The sequence below is a fragment of the Leguminivora glycinivorella genome, chromosome 25 (assembly GCF_023078275.1).
Source record: "Leguminivora glycinivorella isolate SPB_JAAS2020 chromosome 25, LegGlyc_1.1, whole genome shotgun sequence".
Classification (NCBI taxonomy): domain Eukaryota; kingdom Metazoa; phylum Arthropoda; class Insecta; order Lepidoptera; family Tortricidae; genus Leguminivora; species Leguminivora glycinivorella.
The window spans coordinates 1,319,897-1,338,347 of record NC_062995.1 but is presented as its reverse complement, the minus strand read 5'-3'; the positions used below and the strand labels follow the sequence as shown (position 1 = coordinate 1,338,347).

The 18,451-nt window shown below is 37.7% G+C and overlaps 1 protein-coding gene across 1 annotated transcript in view; it reads left to right on the top strand.

Moving 5' to 3' along the window:
* LOC125239357 (nucleolysin TIAR) overlaps nt 1-8,342 on the top strand; it is a 31,989-nt gene extending 23,647 nt beyond the window's left edge. The window contains exons 4-6 of the mRNA XM_048146913.1: nt 2,667-2,854; nt 6,882-7,041; nt 8,262-8,342. Of these exons, the coding sequence (XP_048002870.1) occupies nt 2,667-2,854; nt 6,882-7,041; nt 8,262-8,303 (390 nt within the window). The 3' untranslated portion in view covers nt 8,304-8,342. The remainder of the gene's footprint in view (nt 1-2,666; nt 2,855-6,881; nt 7,042-8,261) is intronic.
* The last annotated feature ends 10,109 nt before the right edge of the window (nt 8,343-18,451 follow it).

Below are 18,451 nucleotides of genomic sequence, written 5' to 3'. Positions count from 1 at the left end.
TATGTAAGACAATGTTTAAGCTATGTCAATATTGCTTATTACTCAGTATACTAACAATAATATGTGCATATTGAGAGATACATATAGGCGCATTACTTATGGTACAGTAATCAATTTACATGAAAAATAAAAATTTCAACATAATGTCATAATGCTCACGGCAGTGCTATGATATAATTGTGTATTATAGTTACATGATATAATTATAGTTATCTTAAGCAGAAGAAGACTAGTATCTTGGTGAATTTATAAGACAAAAAACATGTATATGATCTTGTTCTGACTAAGGACTGTTGTAAGGGAAACGTGAGACAAATTTTGCCGACGTTGATGTAACACCCATTGATGAAGGGAAGCTCTTCAGAGTTTGGGTTGCTACAGATATTTTCTCACAAAAATGTTAATGAAATAACAGGTTTTATTTCCGTAAATATTGTAATACCGATCTATTAACTACTGGCTTCCTGTCGGTTTTATGTTATATATAAATTAAGTGATTCACCACCATCATAGAGTCATAATGGATAACTGTGCTGTGCTGTCAGTTTCAACTCATAAAACCTTAGTAGCTAAATTTTGAAACATCCCTTTGTATACCTTCTTATTTCTTATTATGACATTTCTGTATAAATAAAGTATATCAGTCACAGTACGCCCTAACCAGCGCCGGCAGAGGTTTAAACACGTCTCATTAGTGGTTCAAGCGAAGGCACGGACACCTAAATAGAACCGTTTTTCCCCCGAAGGGTAAAAACGGATATTTAGGTTCCTGCCGAAGCTTGAACCACCCTTAAGGGCCTTGCCGGCTAAAGGTACTGAGGAAAAAGCAGCCGAGCGCTGGTAACCGGGCGACACTAGTACTTGACTGGCGCGCCAGATGGCGCTACTAGTCGAGGAATTCACTCGATTAGGGCCGAGTTATGAAGGTGTTAATCTCATTAGTGGTTCAAGCTTCGGCAGGAACCTAAATATCCGTTTTTACCCTTCGGGGGAAAAACGGTTCTATTTTCGAACCCGCGACCTCCGGATTGAAAGTCGCACGCTCTTACCGCTAGGCCACCAGCACAAATGTGATTTAATAATTAATCACTTAAATATAAAACTTGTGATCTTTTTCATGGTAATGCCTGAATTTAATTATATTAGCATTACTTATCTGGAGTGACTCTGAATCTGAATCGGAATAATAAATTGAATTCTGATTTCGCTAAAAATTATATTTTGTCTGGAGCTATTAAGTTTTCAAGGTCCTTAAAGCTCGGCCACACTTGCGCGCTTTCAAAGCGTAGGCGGAGCTGGCGTTGCGCCCAGCAAACGCCGGCGGGAACTAACGAGCGTGTATTGTGAGCGGAATGCCCGCGGATTGCGAGCAGAACGCCAGCGTTCGTCCGACGCACCGCTATCATTGCGCTCCGCTAACACTACGCTATCAAAACGCTTTATGTGTGGCGGAGGCTTTAAAGTCCGTCTAAGGTACAGTGGCACAAATTAAAAAAAAAGTGGAATGGCAAAAAATAGCATAAGTACTACAAAATTTTGGAAGAGTCGAATATGATACAACAGAAAATATAATCATGAAAACGGTCCGGGTAAAAATAAAACAAAGTTTTTAACATCAGTTATATTTCATTTTGTTTTTATATTTCGTTTTAATTGAACTAAAAACATAATATTATGTAACTCCGTATAGACAGATAAAGTCTAAGAAACGTACCACAAAACCATACAGAAAAAGGTACGGTGAGCTAGATGGCGATACACCTTTGGAGAACGCTCGGCTAGATGACTCTAATAGTAATATTTGACATTTTAACACATATCAAGCTAAGCTGTCACTGCAATGTCACAATTTCGTTTTCTGTCAACCCCTTATTTGCCAAGAGTGGCACTGAAACTTGAGTACTTTCATGTGCTCTGCCTACCCCTTCATGGGATACAGGCGTGATTGTATGTATGTATGTATGTATGTATCAAGCTAAGAATATGGGCCAAATTGTCAAAACTGAGGTTCAAAAGTTTTAAGCCTGTATCGAGAGATGACAGTCTATGCACTGTGATTACACATTTTACTTTGACAGTAACTCTATAATACTCGATCCTATTGAATTTAACCTTACAGATCTTAATTGATGTTTTTTTTTATACTACGTCGGTGGCAAACAAGTATACGGCCCGCCTGATGTAAAGCGGTTACCGTAACCTATGGACGCCTGCAACTCAAACAGTGTCACAAGCGCGTTGCCACCCTATTAGAAACTTGTACACTCCCTTTTGCTGTGTTAAGTACACAGCATAAAGGAATGTACAAGTTCTAAGGAGGGTTCGGGTTGCCGACGACTCAAAGGACAATAGACGGAACAAGTTAGTTCCGTAAGTCCTCCCATCATCAGCACACCGCACCCTCGTTGAGCTCTGGCAGCCTTACTCACCGGCAGGAACACAACACTATGAGTATGGTCTAGTGCTATTTGGCTGCAGTTTTCTGTAAGGCGGAGGCTACCCCTGTTGGGCTTTGCTCTAGACTCGAGCGAGACGATATCCGCTGTGCTGTGCCCTACCACACAAAGCGGAATATCATTCGCTATGCCCTACCTCCTTCTAGAAGTTTGTGTGTTTTTTACCTAGTTAAAAAATATTTTAGTAACAAGAATCTTCTCACATTTCAGCTCGGAGGTACAGCCTACAGTCCCTTCAGTGCGGCGTACACCGGCGGTGTCCCACCCGCCTCTTATTGGTACAACACGTACCCGCAACAACTGGGGGGGTTCCTGCAAGGCGTGCAAGGCGTGCAAGGCGTGCAAGGCGTGCAGGGGTACTCTTACGGGCAGTTTGGGTACCAGCAGCAGTATATGGGGTACGTTAATATTACTGGTATTTTTCGTAAACGAAGCAACTGAGGGTTCCTGCAAGGCGTGCAAGGGTACTCTTACGGGCATTTTGGGTACCAGCAGCAGTATATGGGGTACGTTAATATTCTTACTGGTACAAAACGTGGCTAAAACAATAGGCTAGTTTCCTACTAGTCAAATCAGCTTCTTTTTAAGAAGTGTCAAAACGATTTGGTAATATGGAATTACTATGAAATACTGAGGAGTGACGTCATGGTCAATTTATTTACTTTATATCTTTCTCTTTGACTTATTAAATAGAAATTATGTTTAAACATAACTACTGTCCACATTTTTCTTCAAATTATGTGGTACTTTTTTCGTGCACTACATAAAACATTTTATTTTAAGTATAGGAAACTAGCCTATTAAAAGGGTTCCTACAAGGCATGCAAGGATACTCTTACGGGCAGTTTGGGTACCAGCAGCAGTATATGGGGTACGTTGACATAACAGTATTTCCGATGGATACTTGTTATAAAAGCGTAGGTATGAACCGTGCAAGGCGTGCAAAGCGAGCAATGATTGTAAATACTCGCACAGACAGAGTATGTGTGTTACGTTTATTTTTACTGGTATAACGCGAAGGCGAAGCGGAAACAACTAGAAAGTTTCCTACAAAGCGTGCAGGGCTACTCTTACGGGCAGTTTGGGTACCAGCAGCAGTATATGGGGTACGTTAATATTTTTACTTGTAAAAACGTAGCTAAAACAACTAAGAGGGTTCCTACAAGGCGTACAAGGATAATGTTACGGGCAGTTTGGATACCAGCAGCAGTATATGGGGTACGTTAATGTTTTTACTGATACAAAACGTATCTGAAACAACTATGAGGATTCCGACAAGGGGTGCAAGGGGTGCAGGATTATTTTGCTGTCAGCAACAGTCTATGGATACGATGACGTAACTTCAATATGTATTTCCGATGAATACTTGTTTTAAAGGCACTGATTTAAACTTTCACAATTTTTTTCCCCGGGATGTCCCTCCGGAACATCCCGGCGTCATGATTATTGTGGATAAGATAGAGTTTTCACTCTAAATTCCCAATAAATATATTAAAAAAAAAACAATCACAATTTTTACACATATTCAAAATTGCAAACGCGACTTAATCGCGTATTAAACGCGAATTAAACGCTAACCGCAGACATTTCAAGGACGGCATTGTCCCCGTGGTCTCACATACATATACACATACATCGGAACATAGTGTTTAAAACATAGTAATTTATACTAAATGCGTGATTAAGTCCCGTTTGCAATTTTAAATTTGTTATAAAGGCATCTGAAATTGTTACAATATCCTTATACCTCAAAGAAATCAAAAATTAACCACACGCAATTAAAAAAAAATATCTGTGTAAGTCTGTTAAGTCTGTCAGGTTAAGCGACACCCGGGATATTGAATCGTCAATTGTTGATAAAGAAGGAAAACATGTTTTGATTCACGATTTAATCATTTTTAAATTATAAATGGGCTTACTCATGGCCATAGACTAGCCAAAGGCAAATATGTTACCTAAGATGGAGTGAGCTCGCCCAGAAGATGCCTGTTCACTCTTGATTTGAAGGTTGCCGGGTTATATGAGCTCGGAAATATAGTCGCCGGCAAGGAATTACACTCCTTGGCAGTGCGCATAAGAAAAGAAGAAGCAAAGCGCTTTCGACCTGTATATTCATGATTATTAATAAATTAACATCATAATGACTTGTCCTTACTCCTTAGGCATAAAGGGAATGTTTAATTAAGTATATGCCGAAGTAAATTAGTGTTTGCTAGCCTAGCCAAGTAGTCATGTTTCTTTGACGACAGGTTTGCCAAGGTGACGTCTGGCTCGTAATTTGGTGTTAATCTGTATTGTTATAACTGGTTTAAATTTTGTTTTTGACCAGGGTAGGGTTGACTGTCCTTTGAGTCGTCGACAACCCAAACCCTACTTTGAACTTGTACACTCCTTTTTGCTGTGTACTTATACTTAACACAGCAAAGGGGAGTGTACATGATTCTAATGGGGTGGCAACGCGCATGTGACACTCTTTGAGTTGCAGGCGTCCATAGGTTACGGTGACCGCTTTCCATCAGGCGGACCGTATACTTGTTTGCCACCGACGTCGTATAAAAAAAAATAGGTACATGATTTAATCCATTTACTTTGGTTACTTTTACAAATTATTGGAATACCTAGGTATCTGCCCAAATTATTTAAACTTCGATCTCCATTGGATTTTTAGCTGTGAAATAAATTCATTTTTAAACATTTTCATGTATGGATCAATTCAACAGTGCTGCTCAGTAAGTGATATCAAAAATTATTCGTTGTATATTCCATTTTAACCACAGATGTCATATATACCATAGATCAAGCAAACGTATCTACTTAGCGTGTCAAATGAACTCAGTGAAATCCACTGAGTTGTCCGTCTTTACTCGCAGCTTGCAGCTTTCGGGCGTCAATTTTTGTAAGTTGAAGTCAACCAAAACATAAAAAATGCCTCGTTACGTGATATTCAATTGCAACAACACAAAAATTATGAACAATTAAGAGCTTGAGACATATTTAAAATTACAGGCAAGAATCAACTTCAGTACAAAATTTGACACGCTCGGCCCCTATACAAATATATGAATTTGTTTCTTCTATCTAAATTAAGTTCTGTGATTTTAACGTATTTTTACCCTACGAGCGACGATTTAGCCATACGACTCTTCCGAAGGCTAGCTGTTATTTTGAAACGACATACATACATACATACAATCACGCCTGTTTCCCAGAGGGGTAGGCAGAGATCCCGGATTTCCATTTACTACGATCCTGACAAATCACTTTCGCTTCACACACTTTCATAACGTTTCTCATACACGCTCGTCGGTTTCGAGTACTTCTGACCTGGCCTTTTAACGACACTTTTTTAATTATTTCAAATTTTGCATGTACTATAATGATAGGTATTATATTCTATCCCCCTTATTCATAAACGTCCACTAAAGTTATTAAGCCGATAAAGTTCGTTCGTCCCTTTCTTTCACACCAATACGTCGGAAAGGGACAAACGAACTTTATCGGCTTGATAACTTTATGAATAAGGGGGTATGTGTGGTAGTCCACATGTTTGTCCTATTTTTGAAGGGGTGAGTAGCTATGATTTTCTATACAATATATTTACTGAACTATCTTTTTAATTAGATTAATTACACAATGATCGATAAAAAGAAAAAAAAAACAATTTTGTATTTCTATTGTAATTTTGTATTTATGTCGTTTCATTCAAATTTTAACTTGATGTCGAAGGTGGACGTTAGAATTTTTAAGGTTTTTTTTTGCCACATTATTTTTAATAATAAAACTACTGTGAGACAGTGACAATTGACATATTAGATATGTAAAATCGGGTAACTTACTTAAAATTGTCAAAGATCGCTCGACATATTTCGCTCCGTAACTAGGCGCACTTTTCGCATAGGTAAGTACCTACTTACTTTCTATTCAAAAACGTGATGGCAGGGTACGATGCCACTATTTTGAGAATTTGCCCTTTTATCTCTATTCGTAAGAGCTATATTTTGAAGAAGAAAAATGCATATTTTTTAATGATTTTTCTTAAACGTGGTCTAAAAAGACACTTTTATCGAAGTTTGATTTTATTGAAGGGTGTTAGATACATGATCTAAATATGTTTGGATTCACCTTTGACTTTTCTAAAAATTCAAGAGAGATTTTCATTTTAAAGTAATTAAAACAAAAGTTACGACCCAAAAAAACAGTTTTTGGCCCTTAAATTGTTCAACTTTGATGCCTAATAATATCTAATATCACAGAAATAATAAGCAGTGAAGTAATTATGAGGTATTATTTCGTTTATAGACGATGCTGTTAATATGATAGGCTTTAGAAACTATAAGGGATTCAAATCGAAGGTCATTGGTGCAGGGAACGCCCTTAACTTCCGATAAATAGGCACCAGGTTTTACAGTAGTGATGTGCTTCCAGAATGGGCGGCGTGCAACTGCCGTGGGCGCTTGGCGGCGGCGGCGTCGGCGGCGTTAGCGTCGGCGGCGTCGGCGGCGTCGGCGGCGTGGGCGGCGTCGCGGCGATGTCGCAACCGCCGCAGGTGCTGCACTACCCTGTGCAGCACTTTCAGGTGCAGCCAGTGAGTATATCATTTATTAATAGCCATTTGAAGCCTGAGCAGAAATATACAGCTAACGGCCAAGCTACAGTCTTTGGCCCATCGGCGGAAAGTCGCTAGTCTGTCGGTGTTTTACAGGTTGCACTTCGGGGAGTGTGCTCAAGAGCTACACGAGCTTATTCCACCGTCCCCATTCTACCATCGGACTCTTAGACGCACGGCCGGTCTCCATACTTACTTGGTAGAAATTCCACGAATCCGCACGAAGCGCTTTGCTTCTTCTTTTCTTATGCGCACTGCCAAGGAGTGGAATTCCTTGCCGGCGGCTATATTTCCGAGCTCATATAACCCGGCAACCTTCAAATCAAGAATGAACAGGCATCTTCTGGGCGAGCTCACTCCATCGTAGGCCACGTCTTTGCCTTTGGCTAGTCTGTGGCCAAGAGTCAGCCCATTTATAATAATAATAAAAAAATATGACTACGCGCCATCTTGCGGAAGTTCATTAGAACTATTTTCTTCATACGATACTGAACTGTCACCCTTTACCCCATGCGTAAAAATAACAGTCCTCTTGACTTCTTCTTCTGGTTAGGCTTTAAATATACAGATCATCATCCTCCTTGTGTTATCTCGGCATTTGCCACGGCTCATGGAAGTCGGGGGTCCGTTGTGACAACTTATCGGAATAGGCACTATTTTTACGAAAGCGGCTGTCACCTGACCTTCCCACCCAAAAGGTTATTTTATTTTATTTTATTTTCTTTATTGGGGAAAACAACAGATAGGTAGGTCATACAGATAAGAAGGTATTGAAATACACAATAATAGGTACAACCTACATCCTGAGACAATTCCCACTAAGATTTATAGACAATAGTATTAGGCCTTATTGTACGAGTAATATGCTACTTGCCTCCTAGTCAAATCAGCTTCTTTTTAAGAACTGTCAAAACGAATTTGAACGACTTGCTAATATGGAATTAATATGAAATCGAATTGAGTGACGTCACGATCAATTCAGTTTACATATTTCTACCTGACTTATTATTCTTATTAAATAGAAACTGGATTTAAAAAAAATTTGAAATAAATTAAATGAAAAAAAAACACACAAACACAGACACAGTCACGTCACACGTCAAACTTATAACACCCCGTCGTTTTTGCGTCGGGGGTTAATAAAAGAAATGCCTTACCAATATTCGAACGCCAGCCAATAATTTTACTATTTTTTTCAGATCAGTGAGGATGAATGGCTGGCACCGAGCCTGCTGGTGTGAGGGCGCGAGTGCTGCTGTCGCGCCGACTGCGTTTAACCCCCACCCCCTCCTTCGCCCCCCCTTTCTCTATCCGTCAGCCAATGACAATCGCTTATCGAACGCCTGTCGTCATGTGTTGATTTAAAGTAACCAATGATCTGCGTACGGTGTCCCTAATATTTATTTATTATTAACGACGTATGTAACTCCGTATAGATAGATAAAGTCTGAGAAAAAACATGCCTCAGAATTATCAAGCGAAATGTATGTACGATAGATGGCGCTACACCTTTGGTTGATTCTCGGCTAGATGGCTCTAATAATAATATTTAACTTTAAAACATACCAAGTTAAGAAAATGGGCCAAATTGGTCAAAAGCTTCAAAAGTTTTAAGCTTGTGTCGAGAGATGGCGTGTCATTTTGACGCCGCTATCATTATTTTAAACATAAAAATCATTGTTACATCCTTGTCGTTGGCGTAATGCGAGTTTTATCCATTTGATATAAACATCATGTTTAACACCGTTAGGTGAAGTGGGACACTGTTTTTATCACATAACATTGTCGTGTTGACAAAATCATGCACTTACTAGATTAACACCGTAAGGTTTTATCACTTTGTCAAGTAGACAAAAAAATGTAAATTTCGGTTGGCGTTTTCTATACACGATTGTCTTGGCTAACTCTGTTCTGTTCTAAAAAGATATTTAGTACTAAGAATGTATTTCGGTGGGTGAGCTTTTTTTCTTTAGGCTTAAAGCCATATAGTATAACCCGAACGGGTCGAAAAGGCAATGTGAGTCACTTAATATCGAATATTTGGTTTCTATATGCTTATGATTATATCTACAGAATGCATAAGAAATAATTTTAAAGATATATTATAGATATTCATATAATAAGTTAGGTTAAGGTTAACCACGCGGGCACAAAATGGTTGCGGTTGGTTATTCGTTTTACGAGTAAAAAGCACAAGTATAGAGTAAGTTAGAGGAAAAAATGTAGATTTTTGGAAAAATGTTTAGTAGGAATGTAGATGACTAGGCAGCCGAGTGAGAGGTTTTATAAAACATTTTATATTCCGTTGGGCTGCGGCGTGCGGCATGCGCGGTTTACACGCTGGTGGCGGCTAAAAAGACGCGGCGTTTGTTTACCCGGTGTGACTTCTGATTGAACCGCGTATATCATTGAGAGATTCTGAATTAATATGTTTTTAAACATATAATTCAGTAACCATCCCGAATATTATCAAAGTGATTTTAACGCCATCTAGCAACAAAAAGAACTTTAAATAGATAAAACCTGAGTAAACATCACTAATGAATTCAAAAAGAAACGTTTTTATACAAATGTTTCGTAGTTGCATAAAAAACAACGCGGAAAATTAAAGCCCACCAGCGTGGCATGTATCTTTGTGGCAACATAGTGGTTTGCGCCACTGTGGCATGCAACAATGTGGCATGCGGCATGCGGCACGCCTACTCCTGCTAGTCCGGATATTGCCAAACAAACACGGCCGCGACTTACTTACTTACTTAAACATGGTTGTGTCTATACTTAACGGATACACTTAAAAGTTCGAGAAATACCGAAAAAACTTAGTGAAAAATATTAGATTTATTTATTGAATAGGTGGTTAAGAAAGAAAAAATATTTATTGTTTAGATTTAAGGGCATGTAATCGTCGTAGGTAATGTTCGTTCGTTTCGGCCGCGCGCCGCACTGACGTTTGTCGTTTGTCACTTATCTAGTCGCGTCGCTGTCGCGCGTTTGTCGCTTCGACAAATGACAAGTGAGTAGTGTGGTTCGCGGTACTACATCGTCTTTTTTGAAACTTTTTGGAGGTACTGTGTCTATCCACAATACCCGAGAATTCGATATTAATATTTTGTAAATGGTGTATTTTATATATTATATTGAGAAAGTTATCGTTTTATTGATTGTAGTTAATTTGTTTCATCTATTAGCTTTCTGTTGGGCATTTAGTCAAACTTGAGAGACATATCGCTAGTAAAATATTTATATATTATTATATATAGTTCATTTTAGATAAGGATCGAATAGTTGAGTCAATTGTGTCATCCAGTCAATCGAGAGGAATCCGAGCGATGCGAGTGGTTTTACGCACGCCGGTTAGAGGTACGACCTCAAGCACTATGTAATACTATAGCATATACTTTACATATATCCATCTACTACATTATTTTTACTATACAAGTATTATTCGTCAAGAAAAATCAACATTTTAGAGTTAAAATCGTTTCGCTTAAGGCGCGATGAGACCCCATATGACGAGTCCAAAACGTAAAGTAAGAGTAAAGTTGCCATAGTATTATAAGTGCATGGCTATGATATCAAAGTAAGAATAGATAGAAAATTTAGATATAGTCAACATATATTATGAAGATAATTAAGGTTATATTCGCTTGATATAGTGTAGTGCATGTACCCATTAGAATAAGACTCAGCATTTCCGACTGCAGAAGGGGAATTAAAAAAAAACTTTTTTTTTCATAGAATTGTTCTATGCCAGTTTTAAGTACAGAGTGTATGAAAAAAAACGTTGTGATGTTTTTTTTAATGGAAGTTCTTAATTCCCCGAAAAGATGCATGTCGTTGCCTTTTCTTGTTGCTGTACTTCCTTCACTATACATATATATACGCTAACGCTAAATCTAAGCTACGCTAAGATATAATAAGCTATAATCACTATAAACCATTATAAAATGGTAAATATGTTAGCTAGGTGAAATTACATATATTAAAGTATATTATATATACAATGTGCAAAACTTAAAATATTATATCTTTTAGATAGGCTATTCAAATTTTGTGTAATTCAGTTTTTGTGTGTTTTTCGTTTGTCCATTCCATAATTTAAGGTATTGTTTAAGATCCCAAGGAAACACCAAATATTTTATAACCATACATATATATAACATATATATAGTTAAAGTAGAGGCATATAATAGGTGTTAGAGTAATCCTTATATTTCTGTTCTGACTACGAGATGCCTTATGTCTTCACCGTCTGCGTGGTGCGGGGGCATCCGCTCATACATACAGGCATATACACACATACAAATAAAAAAAATTAATAAAAAAATATTATAGGACGTTCTTACACAGATTAACCGAGTCCCACGGTAAACTCAAGAAGGCTTGTGTTGTGGGTACTCAGACAACGATTTATTTGCATAATAATATACATAGAAAACATCCATGGGATTTGAACCCAGGTCCGCAGTTAAAATTAATACGCATAAAAAAATGTATTGCAAATAAATCTGAAAAAAAATTGCAATTTTTTTCAATAGTGGCGGTGTCTGAAGTAGGCGTCCATAGGCTACGATGACTGTTTACCATCAGGATGTGGTGCTTGTTTGTCACCATGTGGCATAAAAAAGTGATGTTTTCATTATCGTGTCAATTTAGCGTGTACACAAATATAAATATGTATATCAAAATACTTACATATTTTTAATTCAACATGAATAATGTTTAGAATATTAATTAAACACCTCATAATTGCAAAGTACAAACACATGTTTTCCGTAGAAAGATTACAATTGAAAAATACTAAAATAAAATAAATGATTATGCAAAAAAGAAAAGCATATGTAGTAAAATAACCTAAATAATGTTAAAGTATTTCACTCATTAATCTTATTACAAAATACATAGCTATTGCAACAAAATTCATTGTTTTAATAAGGGTTCCTTTTGTACATTTTTGGTACGGAATAGGGATTGCAATCCGGTCCGGCAGATCCGGTAATCCGGCCGGTTCCGGTACTTTTTTCATGCTACCGGATCCGGTGAAATTCGCCGGATCCGGTACCGGATCCGGTAATGTAATTTAATATGTTAGAATAGTGCAAAAAAATAACATTTACGCTAACATTTGAACGTAGCTCAACAGGGGATTGCAATCCGGTCTGATTTCCAATCAAAAAATAATTTAATACGTACGTTTTTTGCATTACTAGGCCGTTTGGAATTAAAATAATGTGCTCAAGTGACGCGTCAGACTTTCCGTCTTTGAATCTGTGCAATTGTTTGCTTGGATGCAAAATGTGGAATAGTGGAGAGTGACAAAGGGCCATACGACAAAACTTTTCGTTAACATGTCACTGAGGTCGATCCTTCGCGTTTTCTGGTTAAACACTATCCGAAATCAAGACCTATTGAGTATATGCCAGCAAACACCCATTAGTGAGGAAACCGTGACACAAAAAGTACATTGGCAGCACACAATTCCAAGAGTTCCCTCTAACGAAATAACGCAACCATTTCTTTCGGCTGGAAATCGCCTGCCGCTGGAAGGAGCCTTGGCTCCGGGCGCCCTGTAAACTCATGGAAGCTGTCCGTTGAGGATGAACTACGAGCTACGAGCTACGGCCGGATCCGGCCGGATTGGATATCAGACCGGATTGCAATCCCTAGTACGGAACCCTAAAAACCAGTCTCATGAAATGTTTCAACTATCTCGCAACTTTATGAAACAAAACATAACATTTTGCATTAAGTACTTACTTAAAATATGTATGTACCTATAGGTAACCTTAAAAATTAATAGCCTAAAAAAACATAATATTATTTTCGGTAAAGAAGTCGGTTAAAAATTGAAACTATACATAAAGACAAAAGTGCTTTATAGTCCAGGAGCCGACACTGTCCACTAACGGCACTAAGTGACCGTAAAATATTTCACGCCACAAAAAAAACTTAAAAATCATTTTTTTAACTACACAAAAGTGCATTATAGTCCAAGAGCTGGCGCCCCCGCCCTCGGTGCCAAACTTCGTTTTTTCGGGCTGATCCGTCTACAAAAACACCAATTACACAATCGGGAACTCCAAGAGTGCCCGCTTAAGACGATTTTTTGGAACATTTTTGTCAACTGAATTAAAAAGAACATCTTGGAATTATGGAAAAAAAATATTCCCTAGGGAGTCATATATATTCTAGTACTGTTTTTAATAACTCTCTTATCTTTTTACACATTTTTAGGGTTCCGTACCTCAAAGAGGAAAAACGGAACCCTTATAGGATCACTCGCGTGTCTGTCTGTCCTTCTGTCACAGCCGATTTCTCCGAAACTACTGGACCGATTTACTTGAAATTTGGCACACGTATGTAAACCTGTGGCCCAAAGACGGACATGTAATTTAATTAAATGAAATTGAATCACAGGGGTCACTTTTGGGGGGTTAAATTGAAAATTAAAAATCAAAGTTATTAAAACTATATTGTGTTACATATCAAATGAAAGAGCATTTTATCAGCATCTGAAATATATTTTTTTTTATTTTTTGTTTTGGTAATTTAGAAGTAATTTAAGAAAATAAGCAAAAAATGACCATTCCCCCCCTTATCTCCGAAACTACTTAGCGTAAAATTTTCAAAAAAATACACGAGATAGCCCTCTCCCTGTAGATTACAGGAAAACCTATTAGAAATCTACAGTCAAGCGTAAGTCGGACTTAAGAGAAAAAAACTCAGATTACGAATTTCACTCACTGCCGCTGCAAGTAGTTACTAAACGTCTTAAAATTGTGTAAGCGAGTTGGACAGGTATAAAGAAATTCATTTCTGTCTTTTTCCTTTTAGAACTTGTTCAATTTTTTTTTCATTTGTACAAAATGACTTAAGTTCCTACTAAAAAAGAGGCGCTTAAGACTGTTTATAAATTGACTGAGCAAAATTTTATTCAAATCGGTCCAAAAAAAGGTTACACTGGTCAAAAAGAGAAATAAAAAAACAAAGTGTGATGTAAAGCTGCATTTTTGGTATGTTATTTGGGGTCCTTGGGGGAATATAGGACTATATTTTGCAAGCAAAAAAATGGTGTGCTAACTTCGTAATTTAAAAAAAAAAGTAAAAAAATCAGACTTTTTTTGGTTTTTGCCGTTTTATTAAAAAAAATATGCATTTTTGGTCAAAAGTTGCTGTGTAATGTTGAAAGCGCATTAAATTCCAAACAGTTTGACATCTTTTTTATCAATGTCCGTCAAATATTTTTTGAGATATGAAGTGTCAAAAAAAGAGCATTTTTCCCCTTTCTATGAAAATATTCGTTTTGCTCATATTTTGAGACTGATATCAGCAAAACAACTCAGGCTATTACATAAATTGTAAAATAAAAATGTAGAAAATTTCACTAGCTTTCATTTAAGACCAAAAGAGTGCCAGTTATTAAAAAAAAAGGATTATATCATAAGTCTAGTATAACTGGATCAGAAATAATCGGTGGATGGTAATGGCCAAATGGGATAGTTTACATATATTTACAGGAGGCGTAGCGGAGAACGAATTATTATTATTTGGGGGCTATTCAAGTATTACTCAGACACATATTTGCGTATATCAAATCAACATTTATTTAGTAAGTTAAGTTTATGGTCAGAAAGAGCTCAGGATCGCCGCTTGGCGGAAAAAAATATTTACGAGTAGAAAACCCTCATTAATTGAATCAGATTGTTCCGAAATTGTTCTTGTACGGACTGGTTTTTAAAGCATATCACTGAGGGTCAATACTTAACATCGATGCAATCTCACGAGCGTTGTCGTGGACGTGCCCGAATCATAGTATTCTCCGTTTAACGAAATATCAGTACATAGCATGTGTTGTATTGCACGCGCAGGTCTCTCACCGCCGCGCAGGTGTAGTCGGACCATAACTCGACAGTATACACGCTTGTACAAAAACTGAGGAACAGCTGTCTTTTTACGCTGTCACTACATTTGGCGAATCTTCTAGCCAACATGTTTGCCCTTACTGCGGTGGCTCGCCTCTGCCTTTCTATGTCCTCCTGGTCTTTTAAACTGGACAACAAGATGTGGCCAAGATATTTGACTTCGTGTACTCTCCTCAATTGAACTCCATCAAGAAAAAGAGGTGGTACATGTGTGGGCATATGTGCTGCCTCCATGAGCATAAATTCAGACTTGTCCGGATTGTATCTCATGTTATGCTGGCTGGCGTATCTCTCGCATTCTGCAAGTAACTTACGCATAACTCCCACCGATGGTGCTAGTAGGACCATATCGTCTGCATACTGCATATGCGATGTGATTTATCATTTGCCCATTGATGGAGCAGCCAACCTCGGTACTGGTCAAAGCCTGCGACAGCCCATCCATGTACACGCTGAAGAGAGCTGGAGACATACTGCCTCCTTGTCTCACGCCACAGTTTAGCCCACTGGCTGTGGACAGAGTTGACTTCCATCTTACTACGTTCTTCTGCTGGAAATACCACTTCTCCAGTATCTTAATAATTGGCGTGGGCGCTTTCTCTTCCCGTAGTTTATTCCACAGCAATTGGTGGTCAAATACAACTCAAGTGGACTTTCTATCACTACAGGAGTTGTGCCATCAAGATGAACAGAACCAGGACCCTCAAAAAGGAAAAAGTAAAATGTAACAAATTCTGTTTTATTTTTCTAATTTACTAAACTTCAAAATTTTACTGTATTTATTTCTTCATTACACATACATACATACATACATACAATCACGCCTGTTTCCCAGAGGGGTAGGCAGAGATCACGGATTTCCATTTACTACGATCCTGACAAACCACTTTCGCTTCACACACTTTCATAACATTTCTTCATTAGTAATAGTCAAATCGATGCAAAGTTAGCTTAGACAATTTTTTTCAGATAAACGGATATCAAAGAAAGTAAGATCGAATAGATAGCACTTTCAACCTAAAACTTTTAGCGTAAACTATTTTACCTTAACCAATCTACCAGACTCTTGGCTTCTCTATTAATAGATTTTTTTTGTTTACCAAAGTAACTTTTCGTCTTACTGACCTTTATTTGCACTAAAACTAAAGCAAAATAAATTTTATACAATGTTATATTGCAATATATACCATATCATGAAGTATTTTGCAGATATTTGTCTAAAAATATTGGCAAAGCGCTATATTTTATAAATGCGTCAAAAATTAACCTTTTTTGACGCTTCATATCTCGAAAACTATTTGACGGACATTGATAAAAAAAATGTCAAACTGTTTGAAATTTAATGCGCTTTCAACATTACACAGCAACTTTTGATCAAAAACGCATAGTTTTTTAATAAAAAAATAAAAACCAAAAAAAGTCCGATTTTTTTACTTTTTTTTTTAAATTACGAAGTTAGCACACTTTTTTTTTTGCTTGCAAAATATAGTCTTACATTCTCCCAAGGACTCCAAATAACATACCAAAAATCCAGCTTTACATCACACTTTGTTTTTTTAGCCGATTTTCATGTAAGATTTGACCGGTGTAGGTGTCTGTTGACGAAAACATAGAATTTGTGCCACCGAAAGCCCAAATCTGAAGTCCATTTTGCTCTATCTCTTATCGTTTCCGAGATATATACGTAAAGTCTTGAAAGTGCGAAACGTTAACTTTGCCATCATAGTCGTTCAGGCGCTCATGAGTTCTTTGTATGGAAAAGTCGAAATCCGACTCGCACTTGACCAATGTTCATAGAACGTTGTGGTTTTTTTTATTAGTAAAAATGACTTAAGCGCCTTCAGAAGTGCAGGTGCTTAAGACCGTTTGTAAGTTAAAGTTAGCTGTGATGGCTCAACGAAGAAAGAAGATTTCAATATCCTACTTATACATATTTCATTAATTTAACTATACAGTTTTTATTACTCAAGCCAAGCGTTACGTTAGCTATTGCTATTGAAAGGAAAACTTGTGTATAAAGCTTGAAACAAATTATGGAACGCGTCTGACGACCGCGACTGATAAGCCGATGGCTTGCGTGGGCGACGGTCGCGCGATGGTCGCGCGACGGCGATGCGACGCATACGAAATCAAACCTTATCGATATGGAAGTAGACGATGCGATGAGACGTGAAGGCGACGGTCGCGCGACCGTCGCCCACGCGAGACACGGCGTAAGTGTGCACAGTCTTAAAACATTCAGCGCCTCAGATTGCGGTAGGACACCATCCGATTCATCCGAACGCTCAAGGCCACGTCCACGGTTTTCAGTGTCATATTCATTATCTAGATCGCGGCAGTGGACGGCGTTCGTCGCGTTTTTAGGTGATTATCTGATTATTGATGGACTATCGCATCGTTCTAAACTACCGCGCAGCAGCGCGAACTGAATTAAACTTATGTTGGTTGCAATAAGACGTAGATTTGTTTAAAAATATGCACACTTGCCACCTGCGGTAATAAAATTTTATGGCTTGCGCGATGATCACATTTATTAATGTCATAACCGCCAATTGCTTACATTTGAAATTGAACTTTAATTACTAAGAAATGAACTTTAATTACGTTGTTTTTGTAAAAAAATGAAAGTAGTTTTTACTACATTGCGAAGTTTTCGTTTATGTCAACTAGACGCACACATTTGCAACTAAGCGATCGGACACTTTTGTGTCGAATTTGTAGGTGACAGTGTATCTAGCCTCGTGGCGCCGAATGTACTTTCTAAAGTACATAATGGTTTCAATGGAATTTTAACTCTCATAAACAAATAAAATATAATTTCTTTTGTTTATAAAATTTTTCGAATAACTGAAATTGAATTCAATCTCAAGTACAATAAGAATCAAAATTCCCTAGCAAAAATTTTGTATGGTGGGCGCCACGAGGCTCGGGAAGTTTTTAAATTGATGTTATCGCATCGATCTACTGAGGGGGGCGGTGCCTACAGTAGTTGTAGTTGTATGCATACCTAGCTCACGCACACAGACGCGTCCACTGGCGCCGCGCCGGTGTCTGCGTGCGCTCTCTGCAATGTCTCTGCAAATTCTATGCACAGCGCAGAATATGCAGAAACCACATGGTGGTCTGTGGCAGAAACTCAATAGACATTTTTAGGGTTTTAAAATAAGTACCTAGGTACGTGAAGTAACATGGTAAATTAAAAATTATCATTAGATACTTATTTGCGGAGGTGTAAACAATTTCCTTCGTTTTGCCATATATCAATAATTACCTATCTATATTAAATTAATTAATCCGTATACATTATATTTTTACAATTAAGTGTACGAATTATACTTTTTATCGTACAGTCAGCTACATAAATATCTATACACCTGTATTCATTCAATTTTGAACCTTCTTCTTCAGTAATAAGTTTCGATATGTAAAGAAATTGAAGGACGATACACAGGCGGGCGGAGACACCG